Consider the following 14,926-nt stretch of genomic DNA (forward strand, 5'->3'; position numbering starts at 1 on the left):
CGGACACGGAGCCTGCTGCTGCACTGTTGGGAGCAGAGGGTTCTACCACGCGGGGCTGCATCCTGCACCACGAGAAACACGGCTGGAAGCGGTCCTGGGAGCCCTGACCTCCGGCGCGTAAAGGAAGGGGGGGGAGGCAGAGGCTGGGCGCGCCCCTGGTAAACCACGTTATCTGCCTGCGCCGTAAGAAAGCAGGAGAAGCAGCTCCCCCCTGCTTGGCACAGCCTGCCGGGGATGCTGCGGTGATCTCCCCCCGTCCAGGTCTTGCTGCTCTGGTCTTTGCATTTTGTTTCCAGCAGTGATTCCCAAGTCCAGCTCAGCTGCTTCTTCCCTCCCCTCCCAGCTTGCTCCCCGTATCCAGCCTTGATAAGGCAGCATGAAATAACTGCTCTGCTGGGTTTTCGGCTTCCTTCTTGGATGAGAGGGAACCCCAGCGCCGGCTTGGTCAGAGGACCGAGTGTCCAGACGCGCAGGAGGAGTCAGACTTACTAGGAGAGACTAAAACAACCCCCGAGCGTGCCAGCGCTGGCTGGTTGAGCTGTGACTAAGACCGGCCGTGATCCTGGTTGGCAGTTATTTTAAGGACATGCACACCGGGGAAGGAAGGGAGAGGACTCCTTTGGGGGTGAACCAAGGGATTTTAATTAACAGTAATGGCATGATAATAAAGGTAGAAGCACGCAGCCTCTCTGTGCTGCGTCTGCTGTGGGGGCAGCCCCAGCCCCGAGACGTCGCCGGTGGTCCAGCGCTCGTGGGAGCGGGGCTGGGGGACCTGCGGGTGACGGGGGTCCCCTGCAGATGCTGATGGCCGGGGGGAGCAGAGGGGCTCTGTGCAGGGGGGGGGGCTCTGCCAGGCACCGAGACCCCCCTGCCCTGGGCAGGGCTGGCCATCGCCCCGGAGCATCACCACCACGGTGCAGGGACTGCAGCCACGGGGACGGAGGTGTCGGGGGGTCCCTTACGGCCTCTGCCGCCCAGCTCGCCCGTCTGGCTCGGGCACCGGCGGATGCTCTCCTCTCGGGCATCAGTGATGCCCTGGACATATTCGAACCCAGCTCATAGTAAATGAGCAAGCAAGTAGCTTTGGGAGGAATTTCCAGCTCAGTGAGGAGTTATAGAGGCCGGTAATTAAAAAATGGTTATTAAAAAAATTAGAAAGAAAAAATTAGCTCTGCAGTCGGCATGTCTTCCAGGATCTGTCGTAACAGATTCGTCCGAGCCGGTTAACGGTATTTGCGGTTTGCAAGATGCTACATGTCTGAGTAAGATGACAGACACATTATTATCACCTCTCCGCTGCGATCTGTCCGAACCTGTCCCAGGATGCAGCTCCGCAGCTGCTTGCTGGGGAGCGCAAGGAAATTAGCAGCCGGAGGCAGCACTTTTCTTCTCTCTCCCTTGCCAGGCTAGTGGCTTTATTGGGATCCATTGACTGCAGTCCTGGACACGTCTTGAGTAGAGCTAATGAGGAGAGTGGAATGTAGAAGAGGAGGAGGAGGAGGCGGCTGGTAGGGAGGAGGGGGGGAGGATTTGTGGAAAAAGTAATTGTTGAGCAAATCATTTCCTTCAAGAGAGAAAGGAGGACTTGGCTGCAGCCCTCCCGTAGCAGGCAAGTCTAGACGCTTCGGTGTCAACAGTTGAAGATAAATAAGATTTTATCAGCTCCGAATCTGTTGGGACACATCCTCCTAGCGGTTCTGCTGCCCAGGGAGGGCTGGGGGGCGATGGACTTCGCCGGCAGGTCTTTCCACGCAGAAGACTCGGGTTATTTCTTGCGCGAGGCTGTCCGCATCCACGGGGAAAAAAACCCCTCTCCCTCTCTTGCTTCCCGCGCAGAAGTAGCAGCGACGGGTCTGAGCAGAGCGGTGGCCTCTTCCAGAGCGGGTCCTGGGCGTTCGCTCAGGGTGGGCAGCGGCGGATGCTGAGACCAAATTTCAACGCTGCTCCACAGCTGCAGCTGTATCAGTCGCCGTGAGTCGCTGCCGGGTGTTAGCTCGGCTGGATCTTGGGATGTGCAAACCATCTCCTTGGACGCAGCGGTACCCAGAGAACCTTGGCAAACGCCTGCAGGGGCCGATTGCACCACGGGGCTCTGCCGCTCCGCTGTGCCTATTTCCCTTGCGTTCAGCACCGGTGCAGCGTGGTCTCCGTCTCGCCCAAAGTAGCCGCATTTCAATGCGGAGGTGAAAGAAATCCCCTCTAAAGATTCTTTGGGGTACCAAGTCCCTGGAGAAACAGAGGTTAGCGCTGATATACTGCTAGTGCTTAAGTAATTTGGCTTTTCCAGTTATTCCTGGTGCTCCGGACTTGCACTGCAGGACGGATCATGGCAGCGGGGAAGGGACAGCGACAGACCCGGCCTTATACTTTCAGCCCAGCAGATGAGGGCTGACATGGAAAGCCGGACAGCCACAGGTACAACCCAGGGCAATATACGTTCTGCAAGTTTATGTAAGCTTCACGTAGATTGCTCAGTGCCATTACTGCTGTTTGCTGTTTATACCTACCAGCACCCACAAGCCACGCCAACACGTGAACCTGTTGTGCTCTGCAAACGAGCAGTAACAGACACTCTGACTTTTTCTGTGAGCAGCGATGGCCCTGGAATAACATCACTGGGGAGGCAGCCACGAGCAGTCCAAAGGGCAGAGCAGGCACAGAAAACGAAGGCAGGAGGTGCCCGGGGGCAGAACGTACCAAGCTCTTCTGTAGGTGTGAAAGAAATCTTGGGGCCGAGGTCTGGATGTGCTGATGCACCAGCACTGGGAAAGCGTTCAGGTGTCCTGAGATGCCCGAGATGCTCCTGTCTGCGCCCAGGAGCGGCGGCACGAGCGACACGAGTGTTGGCTGTGACCCAGCTGCCACGTGTGGCTGGTTTCTGGAGGTCAGCGTGTCCGAAGGCTGCAGAACAGAAAGGATACAAGTGAACAGCCCGAGGTCTGCCCCTCGTACAGGTGGCAAAAAGAGTACCAGGCAGCCGCGCTAGTCTATCTGATTAAATACCGGCGTTTCGATCTCCCAGGTTCCACTGTGCAACCGTCTTGCCTTGCACTTTGCACGGTGCCTTTGTGCTCTGCAAGCTGGGTGCCTGCACTTCAGCTGCCGCTTGTAAAGTACCGGTCAAGCAGATCGCGTAGCACAGCCCTGCAGAGACGCACGTGTGGCAGCTGATTAGCGAATACAGATAACCGCGGAGGAGCTGGGGCACCTACTCTGCTTGGCACGCTGCTTGCGGTCGGAGCAAGACGTGCATTTTGCTGTCCCCCGTGGAGAGTACATTGCCAAGGGCTCTTCCTGGCTGAAAGCACGGCTGGGGACGCAGAGTCTCCCGAGATCCCAAACCCACAGCGCTCATTCGCCCGGCGGCTGGGAGCAAGGTGGGTCTGCGAGGCCGGGAGCGCTTTGCCCCCGCAGCGCTGTGCGGCTGGAGAGGCGGCCGCACGCCGCGGGGAGCATGGCCGTGGCCACACAGGGCACAGCCTTGGCTTTTCTGGCCCAGAGTTATCAGCACGGAGTTTCTTAAAAGAACAGTTTGTTATTGCGGAAGGATCTTTGAAGGCAATCCTGGAGCTGTTAAGACATGATAAGGTTATCAGTGGAGGCATGCCTGTGTTGAGCAGCAGCCTTTCTCCCTGCGGGGCAATCGCTCTGCTATTTAACAGAGATTTATCCATGTCATAACATGGTATAATGAGAGAATTTGTTACCAAAGAGCTTGCCATAATGTACCTCTACTCTTTCAGAGCAGTTTTATTTCCCAGGCGTGTTGAGGACTGCCCGGGAATGCCTACATGAAAGGCTCCTTTGACAGGAGTTGTCAGTATTTTAACACCTGGCAAGGAAGAGCCCCCCTCCAAATAACCCTTGTTTTGCCATGTTGTCTCCTCAAAACGAGGGTGTTAAACCCCTGTCAAGCTGCGGGCGAGCGGGTTACATGGGCCACGGCAGCGCGAGAGCCGGGCAGAGGGAAGTAACTGCCTTCCGAGCAGGACCCGGCTTCCAGCTCGGGCACGATCCCTGCTGGAGACACAGCATCACACCTGGGAAGCGAACCTGGCCATAGAGTCACTGCAGCGGCAGGCATCATCACAAAATTTGGGGACCTCAGTGAAAGGTGGTGTTTCTAAGCATCCTCCTCTCTCTGGGTAAGTCCACATGCCGCCAACACTGAGGATTAACTCTTGCTGCCAGACTCAGCTTTGTGTTCCCGATCACCCCCCCAACAGCCACAGCACCCTCCTGCTGTCTGTAGCACCGAGCAGGCTCTGACCCCCCGGCCACGTCCCCTGCAGCCCGCTCCGTGCCTCCCTGCGAGCTGGTACCTGCTGCCAGCCAGCCATCGGTCCGCCACAGCCTCCCAGTGCGAGAGCTGCTGCAGTTTGCCTTGGCAGAAGCCTCTCCCCTTTACATCTTCTCTGAGCTTCCCTAGAGGTACCACCTGAGGATGGTTAATCTAGTTTGCCTCTTTAGCAGTTCCCAGGCTGGTCCGAGGCTCAGCGGGAGCCTCCACGGGCAGGGCAGGCTCGCTCAACCCACGGGTGGATCCGCTCCTACAGAAAGTGGGATGGGGAGGGAAGAGGAGGGCTGAGCCTCCCTGCAGCCCCCCGATGCGCTGCCCGCAGTCCCGTGCCAGCGGCTGCCTTGCTGCCGAGCCCCGCTGCCCCCCGGCTCAGGAACACCCCGGCCGTCGGGCGAGCGGAGCGGGCTGCTCCAGCACGGCGGCGGGAGCCTCGCTGGCCTCTGCACACCTGTATTTGGACGGCTCGGGACAAGCTTTAACATCCTGACGAATACTCCGCATGGTGGTATTTTCTTGGCATCGGGCGTGGTGTTGTGGGGATGAGATAAAATACTTTGAGCAGGAACATGCCCTGCCATGCAGGGACTGGCTTCTCTCTGTGTGGCAGGGGTGGGCTCCTGTATAGCAAACACATTCTTTGTGAGATGGAAAACAGCATGGCACGGGAGAGGTGGGAGGGAATCGCACGTCCCCGCACCTGGGAGCCGAGACGCGCGTTCACGGGAAGGTGAAGGACAGGCTCTGTCCCCCCACCACGCAGCCTCCTCCCGCCCGGGCACACGCTGCCAGCCCCGGCCTCGCTGCAGACGGCCGCTTGTGGTCGCACCGGACCCGGGACCGGCGCTGCCCCCTGCCCCGAGCAGAGCTGCCCGGGCACCGGGGCTGAGGGGCTGTGCCACGCTCCGTTTTCCAGAGGGACCCTCCCTTCCCATTTTTCGGTGGCCGCTGGGAGGGTCCCTCTGGACTGGCAGGACTTGTCCCTGTGCCGAGCAGGTCCATGGTCCTTGCAAGAGCAGTTTGCCTTTTGCTCGTGACGGAGCAAATCCCGTTGTGCCCTCACACAGAGCGTTTTGGTGGCTGTGAACCCTTTTCTCTTAACGAGCGACTCGGGGCGCTGCCTCCAGCTGCCTGCAGAGCATCCTCCTCCCATGGCCAGCCTGGTCCCCGCCACGTCGAGGTCGGGACCAACCCTGTCTGTGTCACACACGCTGGTCAGAATTAAACTCTGAGGTCTTGCATAATTAGCTGTGATTCTGTCAATGACGTTAAGCACGATTTCCGTAGGCTGTGCTCATCAGCACCCTCGGTGCTCCCAGCCCTCGGCCCAGGCAGGAGCCGCGTGTGACAGCAGACGCAGGGTGATGTTTCCCAAACGGGCTGAGCCATGTACGAACGAGGGCTTACGCTGATTTTCAGCAAGATTTCCTCTAAGTCAGAGTACGGCGGGTGCTCCCGCTTTGCTGCAGCACTTAGGCTAGCCGGGAAACCCTTCCTACAGCGCCCTGGACCCAGGAGGTGGTTGTACCTGGTTTATGTGGGAAGCGGATACAATGTAGTGTGGGCGAATTTGGTCATACTTAAATACTTCCAGGGAAAAACAAATATTGAGACTAGAGAATAAACCGTTACCGCAAAGACAGGCTGAATTTCCTTTGGTCGCTTTCCCCTACGATGCCCTGGGTCTGTGCAATAGCACTTTGCGACGCCGCCACCCGTTACGGAGCTCCCACAGAGCCGGTGCACGGGTCAGCTCTGCACTGGCACAGTCTCTCCAGCGCGGCTGCGAGACCGTAGGCAGTAATTGGTTTTATAACAAGTCATTATTTTAATTTGCCGCCGTACTGCCGTCTTCCCGTTTCGCTTGGAGTGGTGCGAAAGCAGCAGGCGGGCGGGCGAGAGGAGCCGAGGGAGCAGGAGCGCCCGTCTTGGCGCGCGCGGGAGCATCAGCCCGAGCCCAGCGCCAGCCCCCGTGCAGGGAAGGGAGCCCCGCGCTTGCACCGCAGCAGCGGAGGAAGCCGAGGACAAGCAGGGGAGCATCCGCCATCCCGTCAGGCCCAGGGACATTCACCCCATGGGCGTCTCTTCTTTTCCAGTACTCCCCCCTGCTGAAGAAACTCTACTGTCAGATCGCAAAAACATGTCCCATCCAGATCAAGGTGTCCACCCCGCCGCCCCCAGGCACCATCATCCGGGCCATGCCTGTCTACAAGAAGGCAGAGCACGTCACCGAGGTGGTGAAACGCTGCCCCAACCACGAGCTCGGCCGCGACTTCAATGACGGTGAGTGCCGCTCTCCCCTCGCCGCTGTCGGCTGGGGGGGCCGTGCGTCCCGCCCCGCACCGCAGCCCTCGCGTGCACGGGACGAGCGTCCTGGACGGCCCCGTCCTCTAACGCGGAGGTTTGCCTTGCAGGCCAGTCGGCCCCGGCCAGCCACCTCATCCGGGTGGAAGGCAACAACCTCTCCCAGTACGTGGACGACCCCGTGACGGGAAGGCAGAGCGTGATGGTGCCCTATGAGCCCCCGCAGGTACCCGGCTGCTCCCGGCGTGGGGGGCAGGACCAGCCCCTGCCTCTGGCCGGGCTTCTGCCTGCGCTGAGGGCGAACCCGCTGCTGACAGGGCTGCTTGGTAGGAGACGAAGGGCAGGAGCGTCCCGCTTGCCCTGGCACAGCTCAGGCCACCCCCCGCCTGCTCCATCCCTCGTGGGAGCATCTGCAGCTCCCAGCCCTGTGAAGCATCCCGGAGCATCCCATTCCTGGGAAGCACGGTGCAAAGGGAGATCCCCCCCCCAGTCCTGCCCTGAGGGACCCCAGGGCCCCCCCAGTCCCTGTACAGTCCCCTCTTCCCAGCTGGGACCACCCCCTCACCACCCTTCCCTGGTGCTCCCCTGCTTGCCCTGCCAAGGTGCCAGCCCCGCACTGGGGGCCGGGGGGGCCCAGCCTGCCTCCCCCCCTCTTCACGCCCCAGGGGGGGCCCAGCCTGCCTCCCCCCCTCTTCACGCCCCGCTCAGCGCCTGCTCTCCCCTCCCGGGCAGGTGGGGACCGAGTTCACCACCATCCTGTACAACTTCATGTGCAACAGCAGCTGCGTGGGAGGAATGAACAGGAGGCCCATCCTCATCATCATCACCCTGGAGACGAGAGAGTGAGTGGCTGTGGGAGCAGGGACGGGCGTCCTTCCCCGCTGCGGGAGGGCTGGGGGCCTTCGGGAAGGAGTAGTCCCCTGCAGGGAGCACCCCCAGGGGAAGGGGACGTGGCAGCCCCCCCGCAGCCCCAGCCCGTGGCAGGGGAAAGGCTCTTTGCCGCCTGGGAGAAGGGCTGCCACGGAGGGACCAGGGACCCAGCCCAGCACCCGCTTCTCCCTGCACAGCTGGAGCCTTCCTCTGCCCAGGAGCTCCTCTTCCCCCAGGAGACTGCTGCGCTCGGTGCCTTGGGGGCTCGACTGCTTCCTGGGCGATCCATTCGTAGGGAGGGACGGGAGGACGCTTTCCTGGTCTGGGTTCTGAGCTGGACTGAGCCATGACACGCTTCCCAAGCAGAAATAGGGTCACCGATTTCTCTCTCCTCCCAGCGGGCAAGTCCTAGGAAGGAGATCGTTCGAGGGACGGATCTGTGCCTGTCCCGGCAGAGACCGGAAAGCTGATGAAGACCATTACCGAGAGCAACAAGCCCTGAATGAGAGCGCAGCTAAAAACGGCAACGCCAACAAACGCAGTGAGTCCCCTTGCTGGCCTGCACCCGCACCCCCTTGCCGCTCAAAGCCTCAGCTCCTTTCCCATCGCACCCAAAATCACTGCGCTTCCAAAGTTCGGGCTCAAATCTGCATCCAGGCACGATGCTTTGACCTTTCTCAACTAAATGTAAAGTCCCATAAATAGGACCCACTCCCTTTTCCCTCCCGAGTGCAAAGCTGTTTGTGCAGGGCTTTCCCGTCCAGATACGTTCGTTCTTCATTGTTATTACTAATAAGGGGACATCGTCAGTGCCAGAGCCCGGGTGAGCAGCTGGCATCCTGCAGGGCTTGAGCTTGAATCCTGCGGGGAGCCGCGGTGCTGCGGGCTGTGCCCTGCCCTCGGCGGACAGCATGCTGACGCTTTCCTCTCCTTTCCAGCGTTCAAGCAGAGTCCCCAGGGCATCCCAGCGCTGGGGGCCGGCATTAAGAAGCGGAGGCACGGGGAGGAGGAGATGTACTACGTGCCTGTAAGTGTTGGCCAGCTGCACTGGTTGAGAGCACAGCTCGGGATGGCGGCGGCATCGTCCCCTCTGCGAGAAACGCCTTGGGGATGCGATGTTGGGCAGGACGGGGTTGCATGGTCTCCTGCAGCGTGGCAGGCGTGGGGGCTGAGCAGACGCCTAGAGAACAGAGGCAAAAGCACCTGGGAGCGCACGTGTCCGAGGGAGTCCTGGACCCCTGGCCACAGTGACGCTGCACCTTGCGTGGCTGGGTGGAAAAATGGGGCCACGAGGAAGGTGGCCAGGTGGGACGGGAGCAAAGCGAAGCCCTGGGCTTGTTCCCTCCTCCAGGTTCGAGGCCGGGAGAACTTTGAGATCCTGATGAAGATAAAGGAGAGCCTGGAGCTGGTGGAGCTGGTCCCGCAGCAGCTGGTCGACTCCTACCGGCAGCAGCAGCAGCAGCTCCTGCAGAGACAGTAAGTACCACCGAGACCCCGAGAGCCTGCGGCGGGGAGCGGCCAGGGCTGGTCCACTGGCTCGCAGCACGTCTGCCGAACGCCTGGTACTTAGCAAGGGCTGACAACGGCCATAGAGCCGCTATCGGCACAAAGCACCTTTGCTGTGCCGCGGTCCGCGTCGGCGTGGCTGCCTGAAGCATCAGCGGGGCAGTCCGATGGGCCGGGGGCAGCTCTGGGCCGGGGCCGGGCAGCTCCATCGCCCCCGCTGAGGCTGACCGGCCGCTCGGCTATCCCCGAGCAGGAGCCAGCTGCAGACGCCTTCCTCCTACGGCCCCGTCCTTTCACCCATGAATAAAGTTCACGGCGGAGGAATCAACAAGCTGCCCTCTGTCAACCAGCTGGTGGGGCAGCCAGCGCAGCACAGCTCCAGCTCCGCGCCCAGCCTGGGGCCGATGGGTAAGGTGCCCACCTCGCCGGCGACCGCGGGCGGGCGGCAGTCCGTGCTCGCGGGGGCTCTTCCCGCCGAGGGAGCGGCTGGTTGTCGCGGTCGGGGTGGTGGCTAATTGATCTGTTTGTTGCATTGACGCGGCCGCTGCCCAGGACCCGGAATGCTGAACAGTCACCCCATGCAACCCAACGGAGAGATGAACGGGGGCCACTCGTCCCAGTCCATGGTCTCCGGATCACACTGCACCCCCCCTCCGCCCTACAACCCCGATCCCAGCCTCGTCAGGTAGGGAAGGCGTCCGATGCCCTGTCTGTCTCGTCCTCTGATGTTTCTTGCTGTCGTCCCTCACTCTAACCTTCAGATCTGTCTAGCAACTGGTCAACTGGCCACTGGTCCCAACTGAGAAATCACTGCTCACGAAATCACATAGATCGTTCTCACCTCAGAAAGCAAAGCCCAGCTACCCACCAGATAGAACCTCTATTGCCCTCATATACCTCCATCTGGGTAATCCATCCCCGAGTGATTAAAAATGAAGTGCAGCATCCAAACGAGTCTTTTCCTGCACGTCAAACCGGCACGTAGCTTGGCGAGCTTCCCCCTTCCCCTTCCTTACCAGCAACGTCTGGAAATCGGTCCGCGTGGCTTATTTCCATCAGGAATGCGTTAAAGGTCTGCAGCCACATTTTAACATTTCAGTCTTTAAACAGACCGCAGACGTTCCGACAGACACCCTACCGAAGTCAGGGAGGCTGGACGTGCGGTTGAACTAGAGGCGCGTAGCTGCAGCCCAGCGCGCTGAGCCACCGCTCCGCACGTCGCAGAGACCGGCCCCGCTGCCCAGACCGAGCCGTGCCCCCGGCTCCCCCCCGCTCCCCGTGGCTCCGGCTCCCTCCCGAGTAATTTACTGAGCTGAAACCCCTGACGATCAGGATTAAAAAAGAAAAAAAAAAAAAAGAAGTTTTAGGAGCAAGCGTAATCCCACGCTTCACTTTGAGGTTGTGGCAACTGGGGGCACACTGGGGATGGCAGCAGGCACAGACAGAAGCCTGGGGAGCAGCGGGAGCACCCCAGAGCTCCCTCCCACCCTCGGGCCGCCCCCAGCCCTTCTGCGGTGCCGGGGTGCGGGAGTGCGGCCGAGGTAGCAGGAGCCCGTGGCAGCCCCCCGCCTCCTCGGTGACCCCAAACACACTTTGCCGCTACAGCGATGGTTGCGAGCGCAGCTTTTATTCGTGAGAAGTTAACGCCGCTTTATTTTCCAAATTTTTTCTGCAGTTTTTTAACAGGATTGGGGTGTCCAAACTGCATCGACTATTTCACCTCACAAGGGTTACAGAATATTTACCACCTGCAGAACCTATCCATAGAGGTAAATGCTTTGGGAAGATCTGTTCTTACCACTTGTTTCTGTCAGCTGTTGATCTGAAAAGCAAGGACAAAAGTGTTGTAAAGGGAAGGGAAAAGCGGGCACCGACCCGTCACACCGAACATGTGCTCCCCAGGGTTTATGCCGTCCCTTTCTGCATCCTTCCTGGTCCTTCGGATTTAGCGGTAGCTCAGCCATCGGTAGCAGCCACGATAGTCTCAACTGGCGCTTCCAGGCTGCCGGAAACAAAAGCGCTAAAAGATCCCCAGACCAGACCGTGGGGAGATTTTCCACCTAATGCCGAAAAACCGGCTGAGGTGCTCAGTGAAATAACCCAGAGCCCACTGAGCCAGCGGGAACACCTCCCCTGCCCTGCAGCGAGTTTTAAATCTGATCTTTCCTCTTCCCCTGTTAATCTTTAAGACAAAAGAGGCTGAAATAAGGGAGCCAAGCCCGGGGCACTTGGATTCAGGAATGAAATAGCCCAGGTCAGGCAAAAGCTGGCACAAAAAGCGGTGGAGGGGACGCTCCAAGTGCCCGAGCTTGCAGGGAGCGTCAGCCCTCGGCCGCTGCCGGTCTCGCTTGGAGCGCAGTCTCTTGGGGACGGCACCGAGCAGGGGCTTCCCCGGCCCATGGGGGTAAGGAGAAGAAGGGGGAAAAAAATCATCGTAAACCCTTTGACCCCTAGCAAGCCCTGTAAATCCCGGAGTTGGTGTTCTGGCCGAGGCAAAGCTCCTGCCCCCATCCCGTTTCGCCCCCAGGCAGTTTGCAGTAGCTGTCGTCCACCCGGCAGCTACAACGAAACGCGTGGCCACGCTTTGGCGATGCCACCGTTGGAGACACGATGATTTTTCAGTGGTAGCTGGGGCCAGTTGCGTAACCTTAGCCTGGTTTTGGACCGTTTTCTGAACTAACTCCGTGACCGTCTGTGAGCTGTCAAAGGCAACGTTTGGTACAGCCCAAACTTGTACCAGATCGCTGAGCTGTGTGTCCGAGTCGGCATTTGTAATTACTAATTGCATACTCGCTGTCTTCTCTAGTTAACGCTCACGTGAGTCTCTGTGTTTGGCATTAACATGGATCTCTGGCAGCTCTCCGCTACGACGGTGTTTGCTCTGGTGCAGGGACCCCCAGCCCTGAGGCTTTGGACCTCGTTTGCCTTCCCGACCAGAGCCCTCAGCATCGCAGCAGCCTGCTATCGCCCGCCTCGGGGCAGGTGCTGCTCCGGGCTCCTGGCCCAGGACCGCGGGAGAGGCCAGCCTGGCTGGTGGCTCCTCGCCCGGGCAAACGGGCACGAGGACGCTTCACTGCTGCTCTGCATCCTGCGTCCAAAGGGGAAAGGTCCCCTCTCTCCCACCTTCACATCACCTTGATGTGAGCCCACCCCCAAAAAAAAAAAAAAAGAAAAAAAAAGGTTTTTTAACCTGCAGAGCTGTGTTCAAGCGACCGGTCACCTGGCCGTTGGTTACAAATGAGAAACCCCCCGGGGACGATGCACCCGTGGGCTTGGTGTCGTGACCCAGGGGAGGTCCAGCCCCGCCACCGCTGGGTGCTCGGGCATCGCGCCCACGTGCTCCCCGAAACACGAGCTGGGGGGTCCGGGGCTCGCTCCGCGCCTCTGCCAGCCATGCCTCAGCGGTGTTGTTCTTCCAGGATCTCGGAGCACTGAAGATCCCGGAGCAGTACAGGATGATCATCTGGAGGGGTCTGCAGGAGCTCAAACAGAGCCACGACTACGGGGCCCAGCAGCTCATCCGCTCCAGCAGCAACGCCTCCACCATCTCCATCGGCAGCTCGGGCGAGCTGCAGCGGCAGCGCGTGATGGAGGCCGTGCACTTCCGCGTGCGCCACACCATCACCATCCCCAACCGCGGCGGGGCCGACGAGTGGGCAGACTTTGGGTTCGACCTCCCGGACTGCAAATCTCGCAAACAGTCCATAAAGGAAGAATTCACGGAGGGAGAGATCAACTGAGGCTCTGCAGAAGGCGGCAGCAAGAGACCGGGGGGGAAGCGAAACCCCCATGAAAAATATTTTCAGCCTTGGGTGTCTGGAAAAGCGTAATTTTGTTGTCTGGAGGGGAACTGCAAGCCGCGTGAGAAAGCACGGCCCCGAGCTTCCCCGGAGAGGAAACCGCGGCGGTTTCGGCAGCACCGAGGGGACGGGGAGGGCGGCTGAGCCGGCTCACCGAACGGGGCACGGATGTTCTGCCTGCCCGCGGCAGCGAAGGCACCCGCTGGTGCTTTACGCTGTGCCGCGTTTTAACGGAGGCTCGACAGATGCATCCGACAGACGCGGCGTAAAACGGCGGCACGTTTTTCTCTTCACGAGACCGGCCTTCCTGACGGCTACTGACCCCTGCTCCGCGCTCGCCGTGGTGTCCCAGCCCTCTGAAAGGGACTTTGCCCTTCCCCGTTCCATCCGTACGGGTATCTGCCAGCGAGACGCGCAGCGCCACAACCCGCTTTCCCGACGGACTGCCACAAAGTCCCCCTTCCCTTCCCCTCCGTTCTTTGTAGAGCAGAAGAGAACCTGTTTGTCAGTTCCCGGTGTGTTCATGTACTTAAATATTTGTGTATATAAACAGAAGCAAATGTACATACGGTATGCTACTCATTGTGCTGTAAGGAGAACAAAGATTTATTTTCATGTAAGCTATAAAAATTGATACTTACTCCTGAGACACTGTAGTGTCAAGGAAATTAATTTCATGTTCCAGCATGTAAACACGCGGAAAGTCATGGCTCCAGCCTTATCTATTCAAAATGCTTTTGTTTTCCTCCTCGGAACACCTTTCACGCTCTTGGGGGGTGTGAATGCTCCCGGGCAGCCCGGGGTCTGGACAATCCCTCCCTGCTGCATCGGGGAGCTTTGCAGACAGGCGAGACCTGGCGAGCGGCAGCGCGGGAGCTGTAAATTTGATCCCGCTTTGGAGCGCGGAGACGGACTAGGTGAGCGTGCGCCATCTCTCCACTTCTGTTTTCTGTTGCTGGTCATTTTTTCTGGGCGCAATTTGTCTGTTGATTCAGGCTGGGAAAAAAAAGGAGCGGCAAGGACACAAGCGGGTCGGTTCCCTCCCTCCCCTACTAGCGACCGCGGGTTTGAAAGGCGACATCCCCCACTGAAAGGCTCGGCACGGGAGGGAGGGAGGGAGCTGCTTCATCCGCCCCCTCACCGTGGGTCACTCACGATTCCGGGCAGCCAGAGGGAACCCACGCAGAAGCGATGCTGCCCGGCACGCTCCCACCGCTGCATCTCCTCCCCGCGTCGCCTCTGCAATGGAGCCCCCCAGACCTACAGTGATTTCCCGTCTCCCTGGGCTGGGGAAGGAGCTGGGGGACCCTTGGCAAAGCCCTGGAGCTTCTCACCGGTGGAGCGCAAGAAGAGCTGGAGTCCCACCCGCGATGCTTGGGGTTCGCCCGAGATGCGCCTTACCTCCTTGCAGGCCAGGGTCGACAGGAGGATCACACGAAAAACAAGCGTGAACTCGGCACGTGCCCCAGGTCCTCCCTCCGTTGCCTTCATCTTGGTGTCCGAGGGCAGCTCCGAGCCTTCGGCACGCAGGAGGTCGCCTCCTCTCCCTCGGCGACGGGCTCTGCTCTGCCTCCTGGGGCGAGGCACCGTCCGAGGCCATCGCGCCCGCCACACCGATTAGGAACCCACCGCCATTGGCATTGCTGAAATGTGAACCTGTGTCCTAAGATCGTGGCTAATTAAAGCACTTTAATGCTTTAAAGGGTTTGAAACAATCATTCACGTTTTCAATGTTAACTAAGGCTTCTTCCAGCAGTATTAACTGATCCACTCCAACCATGGTATGAATGGTATTTTTTGTAATGTTATCTTTGGAAAATGTGTTATTTTTATAGCTGTGGTTTCTCTTTTTTTTTTTTTTTTTGTAACACAATAAAAGCACACGTGGGAATTACAACATCTGGCAACTAAAGTCTTGCTTCTATTGTACGGGAAGCATCCTCCTATACCAGCGCAAGCTCTAAAGTGTGAGACACCAAAAGCTCTTGGTGCTCCCTCCGTCCGCTCCCGACGCCCCAGACCCCGCAGAAGTCACGCTGGCACAGAGCCAGGCCCCCCAAAATGAAAGGAAACTCGCTTGCTAGTAAGGAATTGCTTACAGAGAGGCAAATGTCTACTGCTTCATAGGTAAAACTCCCCCCCCCCCCCC

General features: G+C 59.4%; 1 protein-coding gene across 2 annotated transcripts in view; it reads left to right on the forward strand.

Moving 5' to 3' along the window:
- TP73 (tumor protein p73) overlaps window positions 1-13,892 on the forward strand; it is a 33,394-nt gene extending 19,502 nt beyond the window's left edge. For both annotated transcript variants that reach the window (XM_054849634.1, XM_054849633.1), the window contains exons 5-14: window positions 6,394-6,580; window positions 6,712-6,827; window positions 7,334-7,443; window positions 7,870-8,012; window positions 8,410-8,498; window positions 8,823-8,947; window positions 9,231-9,385; window positions 9,530-9,662; window positions 10,653-10,746; window positions 12,397-13,892. In XM_054849634.1, the coding sequence (XP_054705609.1) occupies window positions 6,394-6,580; window positions 6,712-6,827; window positions 7,334-7,443; window positions 7,870-8,012; window positions 8,410-8,498; window positions 8,823-8,947; window positions 9,231-9,385; window positions 9,530-9,662; window positions 10,653-10,746; window positions 12,397-12,717 (1,473 nt within the window). In that variant the 3' untranslated portion in view covers window positions 12,718-13,892. The remainder of the gene's footprint in view (window positions 1-6,393; window positions 6,581-6,711; window positions 6,828-7,333; window positions 7,444-7,869; window positions 8,013-8,409; window positions 8,499-8,822; window positions 8,948-9,230; window positions 9,386-9,529; window positions 9,663-10,652; window positions 10,747-12,396) is intronic.
- The last annotated feature ends 1,034 nt before the right edge of the window (window positions 13,893-14,926 follow it).

This window comes from Grus americana, chromosome 21 (assembly GCF_028858705.1).
Source record: "Grus americana isolate bGruAme1 chromosome 21, bGruAme1.mat, whole genome shotgun sequence".
Lineage (NCBI taxonomy): Eukaryota > Metazoa > Chordata > Aves > Gruiformes > Gruidae > Grus > Grus americana.